Raw genomic sequence first — 26,337 nt, 5'->3', positions numbered from 1 at the left:
TTTACACTAATAATGTTTACTTTATTTTATATGATGCTAAACCGGACAACACTTGCTGGATACAAGTGACGTCTGTAAACCACTGACAGTAACTTTCACGTACTGGCTCAGCACAACAGGCATATGATTTAGCTCCTGGACTGGCTTGCATCACCCCATTGACGATGGATGGTCATGCAAACACCACTTACTTTGACTGCACTGTTGCTCTAGTTGCATTGTTTCCTTATACAACCATTTGGCTACAAGAGTTGTGAAGGTTTTTTTCCAGCAGTGGGAGCAGCCATTCATTCTTATTTCCACTTGTGCGTTTATTAATGAGGATGTCGGGCTTCCCATGCCATCCATAAAAAATTTGGACAGATGCGTGTGAGAGGCTTAATAAATTAAAAATTAGTGATAGATAAATGAATTCATAGATAATGAATAAATTGTGAAATGTACTTTGTGAATAGAGGAAATGAGAATGTATACAATTCATGCATGAAGAGATGAGTCATGCTTGGAAACCATTTACAATATTATGATTCATGAGGACATAATCTTGTGAGGGGCAACCAAAACGTGCATACTCTTCGGTAATTACCTTCTTTGCCTTGGGCAAGCATTTTGGTGTGATTACCTTGTTATGATCACTAGCAGCATGCATTGTCTGTCCTGTCTTACTTCAATTATTGTCTTAAGGCGGTCATACACAATCCCATTAATCTAATTCGATTTGTCGAAATTATATTGAGCATTAAAAAAAATCGAAACTTAACATGTAACAAGGTGATGAGATCCAATTAATTGAATATGATTTATCAAAATTATATTGAACATTAATATAAAACAGAACAGATTTTTGATAATTTCCTTTCGATAAAATGTCTTTAGAGAGGGAAGACAGAGTTGAACTCACTGCTGTTACAGTTTTTATTACAACAAATAAAAATTTAAGAAAAACGTTAGAAAGTGTGTTATTTGTTACTTTTCTGTTATAAGCTTCATTCACTGATAAAAATCTCTTTGATTTCTGTTTTATCCTTTTTTGACGACATGATGTTTTTAAAGTTCCTCTACTAATGTTTATTTTTATATAGCAACTCACATTTTTGAACGCACATTTGATGTATAGATTTTAAGCATTTTGATTGGCTAAAAACCTTTCGATTAATAAAAAAAAGTTGAACCGGTCCGACTTTTTAAAAATCGAACTGACAAGTCTGAGCATGCCGAAAGCATACAATTTTTACATGATACACAATCCAATTAACCGAATTCGACTAATCATTTTACTGCCTTTAACCGGCATCCCAATCCGTTCCCCAAATTTACAAATTGCTTTCCATGCATATGATGTTGTATACTAAAAATGTGTTACAATACAATATCCTCGATTAATAAGTGTATTTTAACTGAGTAACCAAGACAATTCTTTTTTACAAATATATATATATAGCTAAATGTTTCTTAAATTTTTTTTTTGCTGGCTAGAAATCTATACTATACCTTATCATGTTTTTAGACGTATTGTGGGCAGGTAAATTGAGAGCTGTGGTTTGCTATATTAAGTGGTAGATTTTCTCTTGAGGCACATTCTGGCACAGAACTGAAGTTCCCTAAGGGATCGTCTTAAAATGTTTGTATGTTTTTTTCGTATAATTATACGAACGCTACAAAGTACTTTGTTTCGTTAAACGAATGTCATACAAAGTGCTTAGTTTAAAAATAAAAAAATATAAACGATGCTTATACAAACTTTTTTAGTTTTTTATAAACAAAATTTTTTTATTATACAAAATGAAATGATACGAATTTTGAATCAAGTAAATAACTATACGATCTTGAAACAAACTTCAAAAGTACCGGCGTAATTGCACATAATTATTTCCATATAAAACCAGAAACAAAAGAATTAAACAAAGTTTTTTTGAAATATGAAAAGAAATGATACAAACTTTAAACTAAGTAAAATTGCTATGAAAACTTAAAAAAAACTTAAAAAATACTGGCGTAATTGCGCATAATTATTTCAATACGAAACCAGAAATAAAAGAAGTAAAATATACAAGGCTGATTTCTTTGAAAAGACTAGCAAAATTGCGTATTCAAAGGTCCAATTTACACAATCTATGGCGATCTCTTAGCTCCTATGATGCTGTTTTTATGATTTTTCAACAATCCACAGCGATCATTTGGTTTTCTGCGATCCTGTTTTAAAATTTTAAGAATTTTAAACGTTCCACAGTGATCTTTTCGCTTTCTATGATCCTGTATTTATGATTTTTAAATGATCTATATGCTATGGAGACAGTCCCTAAAATGCCATGATGACGATGCCATGGAGACAGTCCCTAAAAACCTTAAGTCCAATTAAAATAATCGAAGTTCGTATAACAAAACGAACTTTATAATTGTTAAAAAAATTTCAATAAAAAGACTATAGATAATAGTCCAATTATAGCTAATAAACGAACTTTGTATAAGCAAATTTTTATACGCACTTCTTTGAAATGATACGAACTACATATAAACTTTATTTTAAATGATACAATAAAGTTTGTATTAAAAATAATATGATACGAAAGATTTAATAAATCGATATGTTTTTGATACGAATTATACGAACTTCGTATGAACATTTTGAGATGATCCCTAACTATATGTTTTGGATGGGCATTAAAGAAGTTTTGATCCCTTTTTCTGAATGACAGCTTTCCAGATGAGTCTCTGGTTTGTAAAAGAGTATGCGCCCTTTACCATCATGAAAGTTTAAATTTAAAACTGTGCCTTCAAGAACAGATAATTGATAAACTGGAGAAGTTTATCTTTTTCTTTTTCTCTCCCTCCAGTTCCAATGAAAAGAGTTCCGAATTGATGGTATGGCATTTAAAAATGAATTTTGTACAACTTCTAGATTTTGCATCAAATATTGTTTTGTTAGAGTCCACAACCGGGAAAAGTACTGTAATCCAAATTAAAGATTGTAAGGTTTCCATAAATTTAGCATCTGTGATTTGTCCCTACTTTGGTAGCTGCAGGTAAATTCATGCACTTATGTTTTTAACCTTTTTGTATTATCTTCTGTAATTGTATGTTGTATGACATATCTGTTGACGTTATAATCATTCTTTCACTACCAGTGAGTGTCAGAGTCATAGGTTTGTTCTTCTATTAATTTGTTTTTGCTATAGGAAAGATGTTTAAATTTTGTGTCAGTCAAATTCATATTGTTAAGGAGAATAGGTAAATTTTTAGTTATAAGTAGTTAGGTAGTTGCCAAGGGAAGAGTTGGAGAGTTGCTAAATTTCATGGTTACTAAGTGGAAAGTTGTTTTTGCTTTCTTCTGTAAAGCCAATTTTTTTTGTTAACACACAATCCGTTAAATTATACTCACTCCTAATGAAAATTGTCTATTTAAATTGAAGAGTATGAACACAAGAATCTAGAAAAACTGGCAAAATCTAATGCCTTATTTGTTTTTCGGAATCCCCACCAATTACAAAACAGCACCGAAATATCAGCTTGGGCCACATTGGATGTATTCTGATTGGTTTCCTGAAGCACATAAGATGTTATCTAAAGAATCTAGGGCCCAGGTGTTAACAAAATCGAGATTGAAAAAGACTCCTAACGTTGCATGAGACCTTATCAAAAAGGGCCTGAAAATGATAATAATTACATGTTTAATGGTAGCACTTTTTCCCAGGAGACGCGGAACTTCTTCACCACTTAAAAACTTTTCACCTGATAAATTCAACAGATCTCTTGACGAAATAGAAAGAAATTGTCCTTTGAGAGCTAAGGAGCGTGAAGGTGTGTTTACTCGAAAGCGGGCATTAACCGAACTGGGACTGTCGTCACCCGATAGCCAAGCATCCAAAGCATCCAAACGGCCGTGCTTTGGAAACAAAATTATTGACAGTTCTTTTCTACAAAAAGGATTTGAACTCTCAGCAATCTGTAAGAGCTGTAAGAATCCTAAAAGCAGCTTGATTTTGTTGCAGGATGATTCTAGAAGGCATGGCTTGAAGAAACAATTTTCATTGAAATGTACGGTATGCAACGCCTGCACCGATTTCGAAACTAACAAATCAATTTCTCACACGTCCAAGATAAATTTAAGGGCAACACAATCCAGCTTTTTCAGTGGATTTGGACTCACTGCTCTCCAAAAGTTTGCTCTACCTTAAATTTACCCCAACCACCAACTAGCTACAATCAAAATGTGAAGCGTCTTTCAGAAGCGAGCAAAGCTGTGGAAACAGAGACATTACGAAAAAGTGCTGAAAACATAAAGAAATGTTTAATCAATAACAATGAAAATGATAAAGGGAAAGATATTGATTCAAATATTTTTGATTGCAGTGTCTCAGTAGGTGGTATTTGGCAGAAAAGATATGGGTTTTCGTCATTGCTTGGTGTTGTATACATTATCTCCATGGACACCGGAGAAACCCTAGATTATGTCGTCAAGTCTAAAATATGTTTTGAATGTAAATCTTGTGCCCACTGGAACAAAGACAGTCGAAGGTATAAAACCTGGTTTGAAAAGCATAAACCACATTGTGAAATCAATCATACAGACTCAGCAGGGGAAATGGAAAAGTCAACAGCATTTGAAATTATTGAAGATATTATTTCAGTTTGTCTGTTCAGTATTCATATTACTGTGGAAAGTTTATCATTTCTTGAACATGATAGTATAGTAGGCGACGTTTCGGGAGATACTTCTCCCATCATCGGGCCCGATGATGGGAGAAGGATCTCCCGAAACGTCGCCAGCATTTGAAATGTTCGTCCGGTCAATCAAGAAACATAACCTTCGGTATACCACTTATGTTGGTGATGGTGACTCAAAACCCATCTTTGATAGATTGTCCTGCTCAACCTTTTTTTGAAAGGTGTTTGGAGGGATTTACTCAGAACCAGAACGAATCTCTCAATAACATCCTCTGGGCTAAATGCCCAAAGCGGGTTTTCTGTGGTAAGGCAAAACTTGAGGCTGCAGCAGCCCAAACCATTATTGCTTGGAATGTGGGGGCTGCAAGACAAGGAGCAATTCTAGAGAGAGTAGGCATAACTGACATTGGTACTAATACTCTGATTGATTACCAACAAGAAAACAAGAATCGCATTTATCATGCAAGCTGAAAGTCAGATTCTTGAGAAAGAAAGGCAAAAGCTCTGCTAGATTTTATCAATCTGGTGGTTTTACAGTTAACAAACTGCCTGACAAAGATATCATTGTAGATAAACTGAATACTGCTAGTTGCTCTTCATCAAAGTGTGCTAGTTGTTCTTCACCAAAGACGGTGACAAGCGATGAATAGAGGGAACCTAAAATTTTATTTGTTTCAGACGTGACGTCAGGGAGTATATCAGACAACTGTTTATCTATATTTTTTGGATTTTGAGCATGTTATTATGTTGTATATATTTATCTTATGATATAAATAGGTTTACAGGATGATTTTTCACTAGAATTACTTAAAGATTGCCCTGAAATGCAAAAATTCTACTATTTGGACGTGAAGATTATCTTTTTTGGCGTTTTCCAAGAAAAGAGGTTTTTGAGCTTTGAGAAAAGATTGTGACTGTTGTAGTCATCCTTTTGAGCTGAAATTTTCAAGAGAGGTTCAAATCAATGTTTAGATTGTTCTAAATGGGAATTTCATTTTGACCACTTTAAGGTATGGTTGCTATGGAAAAACAGAGAAGTTTTGATTTTCTACTGATAGATATATAACACTTAGTATATATGTAGATAAACTTAAGAAATCTTTTCTTGGCCAAAATCTATTGTTTCTATTGTCATCACCCTATTGTCACAATGGCATGACATGTCAAGTCAATTGTTTACTTTTTGAAAAGCGGAAAGGTCATTCTATCATCATGCGAAGTTTCAAGTACCAATCTTTTTTCTTCATTGAGTTATGTTAATCTATGTGAAAATTGAGCTTTTTTTGAAAAAAGGTATAGAGCCACCTTAACTTGTCCAGACAAACTCAAGTTACAAAGGACTTGCATGCTATCTCCATTTCCAAGATTGCGCCTTTTCCCAGAAACTGTTGTCCAAAGTCGCCTTACTCATATCTCATTTTTGTTATTTTCCTAAAAACCTTGACCTCTCTAAACATTTCAAACATTCCCAAAACATCTAACAATGTGTGTTACATCTGTTTATGCTACTGGGAATGAAATAAAAAAAATTGTAATGATCACAAACTATTTAAACACTTTTTTAATCATTTTAGATCATAGTAAAAATGTTATCAAAACTATGTTTAGTTCGCAGTACACTGCATACCTTAGTTAAACAAGTAAGTAAACACTTTGCTCGCTTCATTGTGAAAATATTTTTTTTTTATTGTTAGTGCTTTTTTTAGGCGACAAGATCAATGTCCGGTTTATCCTTTGGTAAGTATGCTTTTAGTGATATTTTCTGGAGTGGCATTCCATGTGAAATTTTTTAAGAAACTTTAACAAGCTGAAAAAATCTCCAACAATAAAAAACAGGGAAAAGACACAAAATAAAAACAGTTTTTCGTTAGTTACATTACATGGGATGTTGTACTAAATTAAGGTTTAGTGCTTGATGGTTTCTGGCTTTCCAGAGTCACATAACGAAAATTTAGAAGGATTAGAGGCCAAAATTATCAAAATGTTATGAAACTCAGTGCTTAATACTCAGGTTTCTCAATATTACAGCTCAAATGAATTTTGATTAAATATGTAACTGAGGTTGTTTATAAAAAGGGTCTTTATTTGCATGGTTTAAGTTGGGTTCCTGAGTTTTGTTCTGTGTACGCAATATTTATTTTTACCTCAAAGAGCTTAACGATGAACAAAAAGGCATTGAAGACTTGTCCCGCAAATTTGCGAGAGAGGAGATTTTGCCAGTTGCTGCTGAGCATGACAAGACTGGGGAGGTAAATTTAACCTAGTTTTTCCATCCTCCTAATAACAAACTCACATAGCAAAAAGACTTGCAATTCAAGTAAGTAGTGGCCTTTTATAATTCTAATTAATTGTTTCTAATATTTGACAAATTTTTTTTAGTTTCCCTGGGATATTGTAAAAAAAGCTCATGCTGTGGGTTTAATGAATGGTGCCATTCCAGTTGAATATGGTAAGAGAAATTAGGGCTGAAATGCACAATCATATATAATTATCATTTTTTAAATGATTGTTGTATTGAAGTAATTTTTATCTTTTAAATGATTAAATGATGTGTATTTCAGCGCCAAATGCTTTACTTTCATTTTACTTCAAGCTTCAGAAAAAAAATTAATTCGTAAGGTTAAATATTTTGATTGCTGCAATTTTTTAAAGTAAATTATGTTTATAAGATGTCCAAGTTATTAACAACAATCTTTGTGTGCTGTAGAGGCACATTTCATTTTATTTTTTAATAACAACTCTAAAAACTTGTAGCCTTATTGAGGTATAGGATTTCCAATGTTGATAAATTTTTCATATGGAAATTGACTGATCTAAACCTGTTAATAGTATTTAATCACTGCAAGAGAATAGCAGAGCAGAAAATCTACCTCTGCAATTGCTGAATCACACATCTGTGTGAGTGATCAGTAGGCTTTTTAAAATTTAATTGGCGTTAGTGGTCAAACTTGAAAGTGCGTATTTTTGTGCCATTTTACAACAACTTTAATTTTTAATTTTGCCAAAAAAACATAATTGCAAAATTTGTTTTGCGCAATACCAGAATTTTTTACCCTACGAGTGTACCTTCTTTGCATCGCATGATTAAACAGAACTGCTATCTTATAAGAAACATGTAAGATGCTTTTCCTTGTGAACCTACATATATTTCAATACATTTCTGGTGGTATACACACAAATTAAAAACATCTTTCAACACATGCTTTTACAATTTAAAGAAAAAAGTTGTGAAATAAACTTTGAAATTTATTGTGCCCTTGTAAGAAAAACACAGCATTTCTACAAAGGCTTGTAGCTAATGAATGCCAAATATAAATATATCAGCTTGCTAACTACTAGAAATCTTATATATATCAACCAAGCAAATAAGATTTATATTTTATGCTTATTCTCCACTGCAATATAGTAAATCCTCAAAACAAAATCATTATTGAAATATAACATCTAAGTAAGCTCAACGATAAACCATACACTGCAGGAAACCTAAAAAAAAATAAACGGTTAGGTCACAAGTCTCCGTTTTTGTTGTTGTTGTGCCAATCTTGTGTTACAGTAAAGCATATAAACAGTAAATTATAATTTTAAAGCAATAACAAATCCCTTTAACTATGTTTTCAACAACTATCTTTTACACATAACATACATCAAGAATCGCGGTGTTTCACCTGTTACATTTCATTTACACTTCTATTAGCCATGACTTTAAAGTATATTTTAAAATACAAAATTTTGCTAACTAGATCTTTTGATACTTTGAAGCATCAAAATAAATTAAAACATACTATTTTAGCTAATTTGATGTCGCTGAATTCGAATATTTGATTTAACATTCAACTGAACCACTCCTTATATAATGCTTTATATTGTGTTTATTGTGTTATATGAGTTAATTTGCATATTATTTCTACGCAACCATAATAAAGTCTAAACGTTGCAGCTCATCTATATGAAAATTAAGCATTGCTGGTTTGTGTTGACGAAATAACCAACATGACTGTGCAAAGCTTACTAAATCTCATTGAATTTTGTTTAAAAATTAATGAAAAATTGCGTGATCGTATGATGCTTAAATCTTTTATTGTAAAAAACATAGTTTTACCAATTTTAAAGTTATATTTTAATCGTGCCCTCTGAGTATGAAATTGTTACAACAAGTTAAAAAAACATGACCAAAAACTAAGCTGTAAAGCTGCCACTATAGGCTATTTATACTATAGTAGTGATATGCTTTTCATTTAGGTGGAATGGGCATTGATAGTGTCAGCTCTTGTATTATTGAAGAAGAATTTGCATATGCATGCACTGGTATAGGTGTAGCTATCGAAGCGAATGGTCTTGCTGTGAGTTCTTTAAGTAAAATAACTATATTCCAACAATGCAGTAGTTTCTTAGTCAGCACTATTGATTTGATTGATGTCCAAGCAGTTACTAAAATTAACAAATCCATTGCACTTATAACTCTGAGACAATAATTTTCACATAGGTAGGGAAAAAAATGATGTCTTTTTTAACATGAGAATGGTAACCAGAAACCCATTTTAGAACTGACAGGTTCATGACAACACTTTCTCACTCAAATATCATTTTCTTCTACATACACAGGCCATTTATGATTTCATTAAAATATTGAAAATCCAATATCTTTTTTACTGCCCATCTACCCCAGTAAATCTTTTCACTACACTTCAGCATCTGTAGCATCAACACAAGATGAGTGTTTAGAATGCAGATGTGTAGATGCAAGAGCATTGGTATGATGACCTGAACAGTCATTGTGATACTAGGGTTTATCTTTTTTAAGTGTGCACCTGTTAATATTGCTGCTAATGATGAGCAAAAGAAGGAGTATTTTGGTAGATTGATCTCGGAACCTTTATTGGCGGTAAAGATTTTTTTATTTGTATTTGTGTTGTGCCAAGTGTGAAATGTCAAATTTTATGGTCATTTTTACCACCAGTTTAATGAGTATAACAATGATTCTATTTCTCTTTTTTTCAGGCATATTGTGTGACAGAACCGGGTGCAGGATCTGATGTAAGCGGTATTAAAACAAAAGCTGTTCAACATGGAGATGAGGTAAGTCATGGTAAACAAAAGTTAGAAAATAATAGAACACACTTTAAAAATAATTTCTTTATTGTACACGAATTCGTGTGGAGGAGTAAGATGGAAAAAGAGTTTTTATGCTGTTAATAAAATGTGTACAGGCAATTGTAGGAAAAAGTTATATTTTCTGCAAGAAGTCGAGTGCTGTGTTTCGTGAATCTCGTACATTCTTTGTTCCCTATCTTTTTCTTTATAACGTGCGCCAGTTGTCATAATTTGTTTACATTTTTACAAACATATACACAAGAATGAAGCGCAAGTCGAATAATCGTTTTGTTTAAATTAATGCTCACAACTTTTTTTTCATTGCGATTGTCTTTAATGTTCCTTTAAATTACCCCCTCAAGATAATAAAAAGTAGTTCAACAAGCAGTGTTTCTATCATATGATTATAATATTTTAGTGGGTTCTCAATGGCAACAAAATGTGGATTACTGGAGGTGGACTAGCCAACTGGTATTAGCTAATATCTTTTTACTTATCAGATTATCCTTATTTTTTTTTTCAAATAAGTAATATTATATTAGTTGTTAACAATTTTATTATGCATACCGCATACAAGAATTGCAGGAGAATTCATCCTGTATTTTCAATTGTAATGTACTTTCTTTTCCTTCAGGTACTTTGTATTAGCAAGGACAGATCCAGATCCAAAAGCTAAAGCTGGACAAGCTTTTACAGGCTTTATTGTTGATGCAGATTTGCCTGGAATTATTAAAGGAAGAAAGGTATATCTTATACATGAATGTTAAGTGATCAAATTAAATTTAATTGTTCAACAATAATATATAATTGTAAGGTCAACACATCTCCATATGTTACTTCATGTTCAATTAACTTTGCTCGATTAACTACTATTTTCAGGAATGGAACATGGGACAACGAGCATCGGATACTCGTGGGATTACCTTTGAAGACGTGCGTGTATCTAAGAAGGTGAAAATCCTCTTTATATAAGACAAAAATAATTTGTTTTTAAATCTGTTTTAACTAAAAATGTTTTTTACTAAAAATCACTGTTGACAAGAAATAAGCATTTATATAAATTTTAAAGTTCTTTTTATTTTGGATGATGATAATGAAGATTACTTTTTGTCGTAATTTAAACGCTATCTGTTGTTTATTTTCTTGTTACTTTTCATTTTAGAATGTATTGGGCAAAGTTGGAGAAGGTTTTAAATACGCTATGGGAGCATTTGATAAAACTAGACCAGGAGTTGCAGCGTCAGCTGTTGGTCTCTCCCATAGAGCACTCGATGAAGCAGCAAAATATTCCATGGAAAGAAAGACATTTGGCACTCAAATAGCTAATCATCAAGCTATTCAATTTATGTTAGCTGATATGGCTGCTGGTACTGAACTTGCTAGGTTGATGGTGCGAAGATCAGCTTGGGAGCTGGATCAGGTCAGCTAATAGTTTGTGTTGTACTAAAACTTTGCACACTTTTACTGTCTTCAAGAAAACCAAAAGACCCATGGTATTTTTCTGTTGCGCGACTTTTGTTGTTGTTGAAGAGATAGGTTTTTAGAAAAAAAACACCCTGCGATCTCAAGAAAGCTTAACACTAGGAAGATCAACCGATATTCTATTGTTTCTAGTGTTAACGTCACGATCGCGAAGTTTAAAGTAATCTACGAAAGCAGGAGCAACATTGCCACCCAAAAATTTTTAAACAAGCACTACAGCTTGTTTATTGAAGGTGTCCATAACTATAGTTGTTTTAACATTAAACAATGATTCCGCTCTTCTTTGAAGAGATTTCAGCTTCGACTGCTTTAGTACTCATGAAAAAAAGCATAGGCGACAGCTCGTGCGATGGCATAAATTTTTATGTTATTAATTTTGTTATGTTAAGTCACCTTTCTAATGTTTATATATATTAAAAAGTTCAAAATGTAAAAGTTTGTTATTCCTTATTACATTATTAAATAATTAAATCTAAAAATCTTTTACATGCGAGTAGTTTTTTGATAAATTTTAAAAAGCTCTAACTAAAAGTCCAGCATTATCTTTTTACCTAGGATTCCTTTAAAATTAACTTCAAAACTAATTCCTTGAAAAGCCTCTTTTAGTAAGTACTCCTCTTTTAGTTTGTTCAAATATGGTACACAAAAAGGTCCCAAAAACTAGGTTAAAATTAACAGTGGAAAGCATGCACGACTCTCGCAAACGTCTTATTTTCGAAACAATATAACTAAACTGGTGTATTTATTAAGTAAAAAACATTTTTTACAGTTTGACACAAAAACAGCTCTTGTTATAACTTCTGTTGTATGCACCTCTGCTCTTGTATAGGGTCGACGAAACACATATTACGCTTCTATTGCAAAATCATATGCATCAGATGTTGCCAACAAAAATGCGACCGACTGTGTTCAGGTATTTTTAACATCAGATAAATAACATGATTGTGTTTTGTGTGCGAGGTCTTTTTTATATAGGAATAATAGCAGTACTATCATTTTTTAGCCAATAGAAGTTTTAGCCAATATTATTCTACTAAATATATTTAATTACTAGTTGAGGGAATGTTTTTATATTTCCACTGAAAAGATTCTTGATGACCCGACTAATTTTTGAAGTGTTGTAATGTTTTTAGACGGATTGCTGCTGAGATATTTTCCTAGCCCTTTTTTCACACACACAAATTTCGGTCCTTCATACAAAATTCATACAAAATAAATGAAATGGCTTGCCATGAAAAAGAGTCATGTTACTATTTAGGATTTGTTAGTTATGGGACGAGGCCTGACTTTGTTCTCATTCTTTAATTCAAACAAATTCGTAGTTGATCGATTAATCATTGTTGCATATATTTTTATATTGTTTCTACTTAGATATTTGGAGGTAATGGGTATAATTCAGAGTATCCAGCAGAAAAACTTATGAGAGATGCAAAAATTTACCAGGTATGATTTTACGCATTTAAAGAATGCACTTTCTATTACTAGAAATAAAGAAGCTTACATCGACAGGTTATGGTTGTCCAATTAAAACAAAAAAATTACTGCACATTGTATTTTTTAACAAACTGAAGTAAAGGGTAAAACCACCATTATTTTGGCTTTGTGTTGAAATAGTATTGAAAAGCCATGACAGCATCATCGATTTGGTCGATAGTGAAAGCCACTCATGATATTAAGTTCTAATACATGAGATTTTTTTCTGTTTAGATCTATGAAGGGACGTCACAGATTCAACGATTGATAATTTGTCGTGAATTTTTTGATAAACTTATGAAAGGATGAATTTCATTTTGTAAATATAAATTTTGGATCTGGTGTGAATTAATGTGATATATTATTAGTTTTTTGTTTAAATTTAATAAATAATTTGTTTGCTATAACTTTTTTTCCCATAATATTAAAAAAACCTGCAGCTCAACTATTTAAGAACCTTACAAAAAAAAGAAAGAAAACTGTCAGTATTTTAGCAGTGAAAGAAGTAGTGAGACAGGCTAAAAATGTACGGTTCTAATAATGCGCTGACCTGCGAGTTTGATTCACGATCATTCATTTTTATTTCAAATGTGTTTACTTTGGAATTTTTTCAAAATTTAGTAGGTAAAATATTTATGCGGATCTCTTTTTTACCGACAATCTATTGACTCAATCAAACAGATATTATTGGGGAAATTTTCATTTTACTGTTATATACAATAAGGCTTTGTGGGTTCTTGTTAGTAAAAAAAATGTAGAGGCGTTGCATTAAAGCCACGGCCATAAATTTTGCACTTCTTAATAGTAGTTTTTTCGAGAATGGCATCATCAAATGCTTGCCGTACGTGAGCCAAAATGGTAGCTGTGAGTAGCAAGTAGCTAACGACTATTTCTAATATTGTGAACTTTTTGATATTTTAGTTGAAATAATAATGGATGATTATAAACTTGGATGGGGTGAAACACTTCATGTTCCACATGAAGAAGTGGAATTTGCATTTAATTTTAACTTGCGTGGAATTCAAAATCGGTTAAAGGTCAACATAAACATCCCTTTAAAAAGAAAAGTACGAGAATTGGTGTATCGTTTGATCGCATCGCATTCCATACCATGCTATTTACATGATGGTAAGAAATTTTGTTGCTGAGTCTTCCTATGACCATTCTTTAATATCAGTACCGTCATAAAATTAAAAGATTACCCAAGGTAAATGATGATAAATATTTACATGCAGCAAAAATCTTTTTGTGCATTTTTTTTTAAATTTATGGCAGACAAGATTTAATTTTGAAAAATTATCCAGTGTGTGGCGTTTTAATATAAATGAAAAGTAATTAGCGCAACTCTTTTATCGTTTACCTCACTGTTGCAGAACTTCTACTGTCTCTTTTATTAGTACATGAACTTCCAGTCATATTTATCGTAAAGGTATATGTTTTTCCTGGTATAAATTTTCTATAACTCGGAAGATATCCTGTCACTCACAACTGTAATTCACATAGAAATTAAATCACAAATATTTTGAAACAACAAAGGCTCGATGATACACGGTGATAAACTTTCTGCGTCATTTATGTATATTAAACTTATTGCAAAACGATTATCAAAAAAAATTAAAAGATTTCTCTCGTCGAAAATGTTGGGTTTTAATGCGGGAAATAATTTTCAAGATAGCCAATATGTATGTTGTTTTGATTTTTGTTCGTTCATCCGTTTGTTTTGTTTTGATTTGTTTTGCTTTGTTTTTATTTATCTATTTGTTTGTTTGTTTGTTTATTTATTTATTTATTTTTTTGTTTTGTTCTAATTATTTCTCATGTACATCAAACATTGTACATTTAGAACTTTACAACACATTAAACTCCTTTGTTATACAAAAAACGAAAGAATTTCAAGCGAAGATGGACGAACGATTATTCGAAACACTCAGCATACAAGGCGTTAAAGAGAGGCTTATAAAAGATTGGAGCAGTGCTTATACTCACAATGAAAGAGAACATCAAACAAGTTTCGCATCAGTTGATAATGTTTGGGCAGATGTCTACCATGCTTTGATCCACTCGCCAGCTCTTGATGCGTTATTACGACTAGAACATAGTTATTCAGTCGCAATGAAGGATATGGTGCAGCAGCGTGACAACGCTCTGAAAGAACTGCGTGATAAGTAGGTCATTTGTTTACCTCCGTTTTTTTGTAGGAAGTGGTTTATCGCGTTCTGTTTTGTTTTGACTAATTCTTACTTTATAATGACTTGTGACAGCTTTTGTTAGCTGCTTAATTTTTCAGACTCTGAAATCTTTTGTCCTGTGTTCAGCGTTAGGAACACAAAATTATCTTAAAAAAGTTTTGTAAAATAAAAAATCCTAAGATCCTAATAAAATAGTTTATCTTTGTTTTGTATTTAGACAAGTAGCTGAAATGGAAGAACTAGTATCGTATGTTGGTACCATGAAAACAGATGAAGATGTGAACAATCTTGCTGCAAAACAATTGGATGAATCTCAGGTAGACCTGTGTTTCTTTTCAAAAAAAAGCCTAATAGCAGCTTCAGAAATATTGTAAACGCGCTACAGCAAATCTTCCGAAAAATGTTTAGAATTATGTTTGGGTAAGAAAATGAGATTTTAAACTAATTTGCATAAAAAATCCTGAATATTTATTGTGATAAGAAGTACCACAAGGGAATTAATTTTCGCGATATATTTTTAGGGGAAAAATCGTGAGAACTAATTTTCGCGAAGTAAGCAAGTCCTAATATTTTCCGCGAATGGAATTTCGGAGGAAAATAGTTTGAATCCCTTTTTATGCCGTTTTCAGGGTTACCATAGTAGCTTTTATGATTGTCTTAATAAAACATTTTTAGATGCAAGAAATCTACTGGTCGAGTGCTTTATCCGACCTACAGGAATCACAGAAGCGTGAATACAGAGAGTGGGTGTTTACTGTGCATGAGAAAACGATAGCTGATGATAGTTGCAAAGATGTTAAGCCCACTCCACGTCTTGTCAGAAGTCCTTCCATGGAAAGCTATCAAATGAATTATGACGTCACTTCACCTCAAGAACATTTTATGGAAGAAAGTTTTACAATACATTTAGGTAGGTGAGACCATAGATATCTCGTTCATTTATGTCAGAAAAAGTGGAGATCTTAAATTTTCCTTACATATCGTACGTTGTTGTTTGTAGGAAATCAAATGAAAAGTATGCACAATATTCGTTTGGTGTGTCGAGACATGTTGGACTATTGCCAGTGTAAAACCACCTTTATCGGGTGAGTAAATAAACAAATTATTAAGGAGCAGCGGTAGAGAAATGGGGGCGGTTTCTTCATGAAAGCTTTTCTTGTCCTGCCATATTTTGATCTGAAGAAAACATGAACAAAGCTATACATGAAAGCAGATAGTCACAAAAGCAATTTGATCTGTGGCCATTAAATTTGGTATAAGTATCTATTCGTAGATCGATCTTCACAGCGTTAAAGTTTTTGTCAAAGTGTACGACTACTGTGTTTCTATTAGAGGAAGTATGGTGCCGCAACCACAGCGACTGCAAACTGCTATGACGTTATATTCTGAATCACTCTCCGCATTAATCTTACTTGTCGACGACAGGCTGCATACATCCATTGGGATCAAAAAAAGTTTGTTATTGTTTTGTTTAATTTTTATTTTAAACAATTCATAATTTTTTTTACCGTCATGTAAAAAATTCCAACTCAAAACGATACGTCAAAACTTACTAAACGTCAATTAAGCTTTAAGACAGAAACGACGATGAGTGTCAAGGTTGGTAATTTTATTAAACTTTTTGGCGAATGTATGGACATATTTTTTTATTGCGAGTTGTCTGGATTGTTCGCCAATGGCCGTAGCTAACCAAATTTCATAACCTTTAAGTTGTTAAGTTTTCTTTGACTTCTTTTCGCTTAGGATTCAAGCAAGTTTGCAATGAATCTACAGATTTTCATTTCCCTGACTTTGAGAAACAAATATGCTTAATTGAACAAGGACTACAGCACCGACCAACCCGAACTCGAACGATGCGAAGCAGTTTAAGTCATGCGAGGGAACCTCCTACGAAAAACAAAAACCTTCAAACAGGTACTGAATTAACACATTGGATTGTAAGCATTGCTCAATTTATTTGCAAAGAAGTGTTAGCGCAATTTTTAGCCAAAAAAGAGTAATTTTGGAGTGCGAGTCACTCATTTTTAATAATCTGAGGGTGGGTTAAAAGCATATAAGCAATTTATTGTCGTTTCAGGCGATTTTTACATCACGAAACATTCCAATCTGGCCGAGGTGCACGCTGTTTTTCATTTGGTGACGGATGAGTCAGTCGCGTTGTCGACAATCAACTCACGTCATGCCGTTATAGCGGGTGTCAGAAATATCATGTTAGCTGCAGCTCGACATAACATCACGAATGTCACTATACCTCTCTTATTAGTTCACGAGATGGGAGAGGTAAGTTGTTCTGTTTAAAAAAAAATCACAAAAATGCTACCGAATTTTCGAAACAAAAATTTTACAAAACCAAGATAAAACTCGCAAGAATTTATTTCTCTATTTCAAATTTTCTGTATTGATGGTGAAAGAGATACCAGGTGCATTAACAACTATATGGTTTGGCGTCGTTTATATCTTTCGCCTTAAGCCGTAGCCGTATTATGTCTGTGTGTTTACCATAGCTACATAGTTACTTACCTCCCCTTGTCACGAAATGTATATACGACGGGCAAAAATATGAGAAGCAGCGAACCTGTTAATTTTTTGTCTGTTTGTGCATCAAAACCAAGAGGTATTACGGGGTGCACGAAATATGGTTAATATGTACGAAATATGGATGATGGGAATAGTATGATTGGCTGATTTTTGTGGAATTTTTCTGTATATGTTTTCTCATTTTCAGGTGAATACATTCGGATAATCAAACTATTTTGAATGAGCCACTTTAAATATTATTAACGTCGATTTTAACGGGGATATATCAATCTGAAATTTCATATGACACTGTAAAAAAATTGCTTGTTTCTTTGTATGTTTTCCTATAATTATCTTTAGAATTTGACGGTACAATGGTGTATGAAGCGAGCTGAACTTGTTTTCAAATGTGTTAAAGGTTAGTTAGTTGCTTCTCATGGTTGCATTTTTTGTTGTTGTTGCTGTTGTTATCTCAGGTAAACATTAAAAAAACAACTATTAGAGGGTAGTCTCGATTTTCGCCAAAAAGCTGCGAATCAGTAATTATGCCAGCGGTTGAAACGAAAAGTTTTTCTCGCAGAAGCAAAGTTAATCTAAATCTAACTACGCCGTAGTTTTTAAATTCAAAATATATTTTGTATGGATGATTTTCATTTCTGTAGGTTTTATGATGGAGAGCTTATCGTGGGATGGTCATGATTCTAGAACTCTACAATTTGTTGTACCTCCCGTGAGTAATGCGACCTTTTTGGATTTCACATACCTATACTGTTTTACTACGTACTCATTTTTTTTAAGGGTATATCTGAAGATATGTTTGCAGCTTTCAGCAATATGCTTCCCAGTATCTTCAGAGTCTCCACAACCCTTGATCTGTCAAATATTTCAGCAAATTAGCTTACACGACTGGAGCAATATTGCGGTGAAGTAGAATAATTATTGCCTTCTTGCACCAATATAACAATACAAGACCTTACCAGAGTTGAAATCACTGATGGAGGACAGTACGTGCCACAGCTTTTGGCAACAAGCTGCAAATTTTTTAAAACAATTAAGATTTAAACTTTATAGAACAGAGATGTTTTTTGTATATATGTAATTATAGCTTTATTTTTGTGCAACAAAATGACCAATAACAAAAAGGTTTTTTTTAAAAAAATTTGTTTTGGCTGTACAGTTGTACACAGTAGCAGTTACTCCTTAAATAGAATTTCATACTAAAAAAAATACAGAATAAAAGTGGAGATCTAGAGGTTAGAGATTTGATTTTATATTTTTTCTCGGAAAGATCTTTGGTCCGTCAAAGAAGCGTTGAAGGATTGTTTTGAGGGATGAAGGAAAATGACCACTTCAAAATTATACTTGCCGCAAATAAGTGGAACTCTCAAGGGCTCACTTGACCAAATTAATTCCACTCAGGAGATGCATGCAACAGAGTTAGTTAAATTCGTAATTTACTTGAAATTTGCACTTCGAGGACTCGCAAGGGACCAAAAGCTTTGTTCGAGACAGAACATTCTCATATAAATTAAGAAATTTATTAACAAAGCAATTATCAGGGGGTATCAAAAGTTTATTTACTTATAATTCATCCAAATGAAAATCGTGTGTTTTGGAACACCCAATTTATCTGATGCCTCGAATGTTTTGGGTCCATTGGTATTTTCATTTGCCGTGTAGATGACCCCTTGAACAAAAAAGTTTGAGATAGGGAGAGAAAAAGGATTTTTGTTCGACATAGTGTCCACTGTACACATTTAAAGACGGTATTTTTTTTAGTCTGTTATTGCCAAGTTGTTGGTTTTTTTGCTGCTTGAACAGGCGCTATTTTAGAAATGAAGAAGCGCACAAACGGCGTTGGATTCATTAGAACGAAAAGTGAAGTTGTTGTTTTTTTCACAAAGAAAGGTTGCTTGTTATTTAACTTTTTGATTATAGATGTGTCCCTTCTTAAGAGAAAAAATGAACGCGGAAAAAAGAACGTAGATTTAATATTCGCAGTTTTAACAGGACGGACATTCGCGATCTTTTACTTCGCATTACAGCTTGTTGCCGGCTCGTTTGCAATTTCTTTTAAAATTTACTTTGAAGAGAGCTTGCGAAAAAAATACTTTAGAAAAAGCTATTTTATACTAGCCATAGTTACCACAAACGCGCCCCGAATTGCTAATAACGATTTAAAAAACACGAATTTAGAACGGAATGGAAATTTAAAATGGATAATGGTGGATATTTGATGCGATTGCATGATAACGGGAACAGAAATGTAGAACAGAATTGAATGGAGGCTTGTGGATAAACTTATTGCCCAGAGTAAAAAACTATAACTGATGTTAAATGAACATGCGAAATATTGCGTCAGGGCTTTAATGACTTGATTTGCATTAAGACCTTTTATTACTGCCCAACTTTAGCAAAATACAGCATCCTCAGATTTTATCTACGCCATACCATTTTAGCCAATCGCGCAATCAAATCCACACCAAATTGAGCATGATTACAACTTATCTATTAAAATAAATGCATTTCAATCAATCGTCAAATAGATCCACTCCGAATTTTCTCCGCTTAAGGTACCTTGACATGTGTCAACAAATAAACCACAGAGCAGGTGTAGTCGGGTTATCATCGCCTTCTTAATGTTAGTTATTTTTGCAACCTTGTTCCCAAAGGGCACGTTTCTTTTTTTACATATACTGGGAACAACAAGGTAGCTCGCTGTTAAAAGATTATTCGTAAGTACCAATTTTGTAGATTTTTCAAATAGTAAAAAATTTCACCGTCCTCTAAAAACCGAAATTCTGTATCGTATTTCCCTATTTTTAGCGCACAATATTTTAGCACCTTTCCCCATATTCTGTCAACACTACTAACCAGACAAGACTTTGTACAATACTGTTGTGAAACTTGACAACCAATTTGATGATTTCTCAAGGAACACAACGACTTCGACCTATTAGATTTTATATTTTTCTTCACAATAAAACACACACGCAACTACAATCTTTCAAACTCCTTTACTGATTCTTCTTGCCACCACTTATCGATCGGTGAAGGTCTAAGACGTCATTTTTTAATTTTTCCACCAATATCACTCCCTTGTCGTTTACCCATGTGGATACACATCTAAAAGTAAAACGAAACAGAAATGAGAAAGAAAGTATAGGCTAGAAATTTTATTCCCATTACTGAAATAAAATTGAGATTTTTTTTAGATTTTATCTGAGTTGGTTGGAAAATTTAATAAATTATTATAACACTTTTTACATAGAGCTTTATGATGTAAACTTTTCTTTGAGATATTAAAGTCGAATTAGGAAAATACAAAGTAAAAAGAGGAAAAGATGCCGGTTTTTTAAGAAAATAATGATGTCAGTAAAAAATAATAACGTCAGCATTTTTATCACTTCTTTCATTTCGCTTAGTGACTGTGCAAAGTTTCATAGAGTTTTTGAATTCAAAGGGGATGGCAATGTTAAAACCAAAATACCCCTCCTCCCGATAATAAGAATTAAAAGATCTGGTTATTCTACTTATTTCATATTCCTTTCTGATAGTATTGATTTACATGCATAAATCCGACCTGAGATTCGATTTGAAACACTCACTTTGAAAAGGATGCGTGAATATTTTTCTTGGTGGCGCCATCTTGTTTTGTTATTTCACACGTATAATTGTTATCGAATCTTTTTAAAGTGGTTTGAATGGTCCATTTGGAATCAGGATCCTAAATTAAAACAGTGCGATAAAGTTTGCAAATTAAGCACCTCATAAACTTATATATTAGCTCCAGTGAAAATTATTGGAAAACTCGTTTTTGCGAATTTCGCGAAATTTAATTTCGGGGAAATTTGTTTTTTTTTTCTTTTTGAAAACAATTTACACTATTTTTTTCTACATATAATATATATGCGAGTTTTAAATTCAGCTGTCTTTATTACTTCTACATAAAGCCCTTCAAAACAGTATAAATTAAGAAACAAATTTCATCAATTTCTTCTCTTGCGAAATTTTAATTCTTACAAAATATTAGGACTTGCCAACTTCGCGAGAATTAATTAAGTTTATTCTCTTTTGGTGTCGGTTTTTCTTAAGTTTTCCATGATTTAGTGTCACAACAAACAAATAAACGCCAACAAGGAGATGTCGTTATATAAGTAACTTACCAAACCAGAAGCCTCTCTTTGTTTAGCTATTAAAATGATGTTCTTTTCAATGAAAGTCATAAACAGGGTTAAAATTGACATGAGAGAGAAGTATCTATATAAAGAAGTTAAGGACAAATTCATATATGAAATCAAACCACAATTGTGTAAAATATCATTTATTTTCAGAGCGGCTATCGACAAATGCTGCTTAAACCCTTTTTCAATTTAAAATGTTAAGAAAGTCCTATTCTGGATATTGTACACCCATTTACAATAAGGCCAGAAATTCAGCAAAATGAAATCATTTCCGATCCCAAAGACGTTACATGCAATATTTTACATATGGAACAAGTGTCAATATTTCTGAAACAACGGATCTTTTTATCTGTATTGTTAAAATAGGTCACTTCCTTGCAGAATAAGTTTGTATAAGACATTCTGTAACGGAACCAAGTTTGATCGTTTAGACATAAGTGAAAGCCTGCAGGCACTGTGTCTCCCTCCCCCATTTTTCAGGGTTACACAGCCAAAAATCCCAGGTATAATAGGGTTAAGAAAGTTTAAAACTAACTTACAGAAAATTTATGCGCTCATTCAAAGAAACATTCGTAGAAGCTGCGTTTAAAAATCATTCCAACACATGCCATCAATTGGAAACTTTTTTGTGTAAAAATGCCCTACTGCAAATAAACTCTGACTTTCTTCAAACACAATACTGTTTCTTAAAACAAAAATAGAAAAAATAGAAGAAATTATTACACAACCTTGCTAGCAGAGCAAAAAAAATTTTTTGGACTTGCAAAACTTTAAAAAACTTTCACTATCATTGAAAAGGATACGACAATACACACATGATAAGAACAGTTTTTGAGAGTGGAAAAGGATTGAGATAATCGTACAGTAGAGCATACAAAGCAACACCACAACCTAATCCACTGAAAAGTAATCTAGTGTCCACATACACATTACTCTCTGAATATTTTAAATCCTCAGTAAAAATCTAAAGTAAAAGAAAATTTAATAAAATATTTCTATATTTTTAGCCAATTCAGTATATACTTTGCTTACTGACTAACCTTTCTAACAGCGTCATCAATGGCATGTTTTAATGCATTACCATCCCATTTATCAACTTTGATTTCTTTATCCTAAAAAATTAAAATCTAGAAAATCATTTCTCTGCAAGTGTTTCCAACATGAAAACCGTCTTTCTGTCAAAATAAACTTTTTGGACAATATCATTTGAACATTTGCTTCTACCAACAAGTTCCTCTGATCTAACATAGCTAAAATGTATAATGCATCCATGTTATTATGTATATATAGTTATTAAATAAAGTTGTTTCATTTTTTTTTAATTTTTAACTCTAATCATGTGACTACGACCATTGTTTAGTGGTAGATTCCTGACCAATGCTTATTATGTTTAATTAAAATGCATCATCTCATAGAATTTTCTCTGGTTTACAATAGGGATTCTCAATCTTGAGACCTGGCAAAATTGTATCACTATCAAAATCACATTAATCACTTTCTATTTAACGTTCGTTTTGAATATCATAAGAAAAAGAAAAATCTGTAAAACTCTTCTAATTAAGCTATATCAAAATGGTTTTTGCTATCTGTCGCTTTTAAAGGCTGCTGAAAAGCTGCATGACATGATGACATCCTCCCTGGGATGTTAAAAGATGCTGCAAATAAAATATCTAAACCATTATGTTATCTTATCAATTTATCCTTACAAACTGGTATTGTATACCTGCAGAGTGGAAGATAGCAAAAGTGAAGCTTATACACAAAAGTGGTTCTACTTCGAATTTGGACAATTATAGACCAATTTCAATCTTGCCAGTGCTGTCAAAAATTCCAAAACGAGCTGTTCATAAACAACTTACAGATTATTTGAAAAGCAATAAGTTCCTCTATAAAAATCAACATGGCTATTGGAGAAAGAGATCCACTGGGCAAGCTACATCATTTACTGATAGTATTCGAAAGGAAGCAGACTGCAGAAAATTGGTTCGCGCATTATTTGTATATCTGTCAAAAGTGTTCGATACACTTTCTCATAGTATTTTATTGTACAAGCTTAAATGTTACGGTAACACTGGGATTGACATCAATGGTTGTCAGATTACCTATTCAGAGGTATACTAATCTGTATATATGAAGGAATCTCATCTGAAGAACATTTTGTAACATGTGATGTATATTCCTCAAGGGTCGATTTTAAGACCTAATTGTTTTTACTTTACTTTAATGATCTCGAGGACTACCTCATTCATTCATACGTTATCATACGCTCATGATACAGTGCTTTACACGTCAGATAGAAAATTTGAAATTATTGAAAACAAGTTGGTTTGGTGCTGGAAACCGATTAAGTAAGTCGATGTCTTGACGAACTGAATCTCGTTTATCAAGGCACCAAAATTAACTATACAACGCTTTATAAATATCTTGGCATGGTTGTAGACCAAAACCTAAACGTGGCATAAAGAAAAAACTCAATTAAATTCGGACCTGCTATGGTTTCCAATTGTTTTGTCAAGTGAAGAAATTATCTACAATTAAATCCCTGATAAAATGTCAGGTCCGCCTGTATGTGCAGTTTTGTAGACTTGTTTTATCCATGCTCCGTCAGCGTTCACCTCCACATTATTTAAGAACCGCATGGCTGGATTTCTTGTGAAGACGTGGTTACCAACAACGAAGGGCCAGGTAAAGAGATTTATGTCTATGTAGTTCCTTTAACTAAGTCAGGAGTCGGGGAATTAGCTAGGATGGTCACGTTGGCTATGAATAGGCTTGCTTGTGGATTAAAAGGACCAGGACTATTCAATAATTCTGAGACCTAAAAGTGTCCAACCAAACTGGAAATGTAGCGGACAATTTGTCTGACGAGTCTTCAAAAATTATTTTGTGGGCTGCCATCGCACACTACAAAATCGATTAATCACACGCCTGAAACGATTTAGGTGTGTGCCAAGGCATGCGTGTGCGATTGCACGCCTCTCCTGAAAAAGCTTGAGTAGCAGTCATTTTGGAGGAGGAGCACATGTGCATTATTGATGAAATATATAAGCACACAGTCCTTTTTGTGAAGAAATGTTTAGATTGTAATTGTCAAAATACTCGTCGTGAAACTCGAGCTCACAAAATCTGGCTTTTTCTCTACAGGAGTAAAAAATTTCAATACACTGCCCATAGAGATAGGGTCAACAGAGTCATTCACAGATTTAGGAATAGAGTCATCAGTCATTTTAATTGCAAATAATTTTTATTAATTTGATATTTTTGTAATTTTTATAATTTTTATTTTTCCGGTGATAATTATACTAATCTGTTTGTTTGTCTCTTGATTCGTCTTGAACACTCCTATCTTTGAGTATTTCAAGAGTGGTATTTGATATTTTGTTTTTCTATGTTATTTGTTTCAGTCGCAATGCATGTTTTACATGACTTTTTACATAATGTTTTATTATATATATATATATAATGAAAAAGAAATCTCCAAACACATTTGGGAATTAAAAGATATGATAAGAACTACAATTTAAATTGGTCAATTGAGAAAAACACAGCACCATACAAATGCAGTACTAGAAGATGTGACTTGTGCCTAAGTGAGAAAGTACTGATCCTAAGAGCCAATACTAACGTGCTTTTGAATAAACGCAAGGAACTTATTTCAAAATGCCGCCACAGGAATAAATTCTTTATTGATAATATTAAGTAACGCTTTGTGTATTTCATCAGTTAATCTTACTTTATTGCTCAAGAGAATATTTTTTAATATACTTAGCTAGCTATATCTTGTATAATTTACAAATGAGTTTTTTAGCAGTTTTATGATTGTTAGATAATCACGTAATTAGAACGGTATACGCTAGCTAGTTATACAACTCCACGCAAACCGTTTGGTTTCTATTTGTTAATTTGACCTAATACAGACAAGTCAACTCTTTTATAATAATTCAAAAACCTCTTCAATTTTATTTCCCATTGCCTCTATAAGTTTCAAATTGAGAGATTAATTTGGGTGAATATCATCATATGGAAAACATCTGATTAATTATGGATAGCTAAATGAGATGGGATGGAGTACATAAAACGGCTGCCATATTGTTGATTCTAAAAAAACACAACCTGGATTGCACTTACATTTTTATCTTTTTTGTCCGCCATCTTGTAACCTTGCTTTGCCAAATGTATATCTTAACGTTTAGAAAAAAACAAGAAATAGTAATCGAAGCGAGAGGGAGACGTGTTGTTGGCATATGTCACTCTCCTTCATGGAGATTACTAATTTTTTGAGGTTTCACACAGAAGTTCTGGGTTCTGGGTTCACTCATGACATTAATCAATAAATAAAGGTTGTGGAGCGGGAACAGGTTCCTATGTTCGAAAGCGAAGTATTTACATCATATTCCATGAAAAATACGGAGAGAACTTTTACCTGCTCCAATGGACAGTTTAAGTAAGATCTTAAGACTTAGTTTCCATTAGACGATTTACTAACGCAGCGTCTTAAAAAGCATATTGGATAGGGGTTTTGTTTCCATTTAAAATGTATTGTTTCGGCATAGATTGGCTATCGGATAGCTATCACTCCATGCCGATCATGAAAGTGACATAAAATATATCGGATAGCTCTTAAGACGATATTTTTTTTTAAATGGAAACAGGTGAATAAACGTTTCGGCATGCTTGAACATAATAAAAGTAATGACAACTTGTTCAGTTTTGTTTTTTGCTCAAAATAGCGTTGA

General features: G+C 32.8%; 3 protein-coding genes across 4 annotated transcripts; 2 read left to right on the top strand and 1 right to left on the bottom strand.

Annotated features, from left to right (window-relative positions):
* The first annotated feature begins 6,215 nt into the window (after positions 1-6,215).
* LOC130662561 (medium-chain specific acyl-CoA dehydrogenase, mitochondrial-like) lies at positions 6,216-13,118 on the top strand. The gene is made up of 14 exons (XM_057461457.1): positions 6,216-6,305; positions 6,372-6,402; positions 6,817-6,914; positions 7,045-7,114; positions 8,905-9,005; positions 9,467-9,547; positions 9,664-9,741; positions 10,175-10,227; positions 10,391-10,499; positions 10,636-10,707; positions 10,919-11,176; positions 12,068-12,151; positions 12,610-12,681; positions 12,946-13,118. Exons 1-14 carry the CDS (start codon positions 6,252-6,254, stop codon positions 13,018-13,020), a joined length of 1,236 nt encoding a protein of 411 aa, XP_057317440.1. The 5' UTR covers positions 6,216-6,251; the 3' UTR covers positions 13,021-13,118.
* Positions 13,119-13,230: 112 nt separating this feature from the next.
* LOC130662560 (protein C12orf4-like) lies at positions 13,231-20,536 on the top strand. Of its 2 annotated transcripts, XM_057461456.1 has the most exons (11): positions 13,233-13,839; positions 14,555-14,876; positions 15,118-15,217; positions 15,576-15,810; positions 15,901-15,985; positions 16,233-16,354; positions 16,644-16,814; positions 16,978-17,180; positions 17,778-17,835; positions 18,080-18,147; positions 18,216-20,536. In XM_057461456.1, the coding sequence occupies exons 1-11, from the start codon at positions 13,644-13,646 to the stop codon at positions 18,312-18,314; spliced, it is 1,659 nt and encodes a 552-aa protein (XP_057317439.1). In that variant the 5' UTR covers positions 13,233-13,643; the 3' UTR covers positions 18,315-20,536. The 2 variants fall into 2 exon arrangements, with proteins under 2 accessions (XP_057317438.1, XP_057317439.1); XM_057461455.1 differs by having other exon boundaries at positions 13,231-13,839; positions 18,080-20,536.
* LOC130662563 (signal peptidase complex subunit 2-like) lies at positions 20,365-25,860 on the bottom strand. Its single transcript, XM_057461458.1, has 6 exons — positions 25,730-25,860; positions 22,642-22,713; positions 22,405-22,565; positions 21,584-21,677; positions 21,026-21,144; positions 20,365-20,543 (listed from the first exon to the last, which is right to left on the bottom strand). Exons 1-6 carry the CDS (start codon positions 25,751-25,753, stop codon positions 20,435-20,437), a joined length of 579 nt encoding a protein of 192 aa, XP_057317441.1. The 5' UTR covers positions 25,754-25,860; the 3' UTR covers positions 20,365-20,434.
* Between the last annotated feature and the right edge of the window lie 477 nt (positions 25,861-26,337).

Source organism: Hydractinia symbiolongicarpus, chromosome 10, assembly GCF_029227915.1.
Source record: "Hydractinia symbiolongicarpus strain clone_291-10 chromosome 10, HSymV2.1, whole genome shotgun sequence".
Taxonomy (NCBI): Eukaryota; Metazoa; Cnidaria; class Hydrozoa; order Anthoathecata; family Hydractiniidae; genus Hydractinia; species Hydractinia symbiolongicarpus.
The sequence above is the reverse complement of the archived record's forward strand: the minus strand, read 5'-3'. Positions and strand labels throughout refer to the sequence as shown.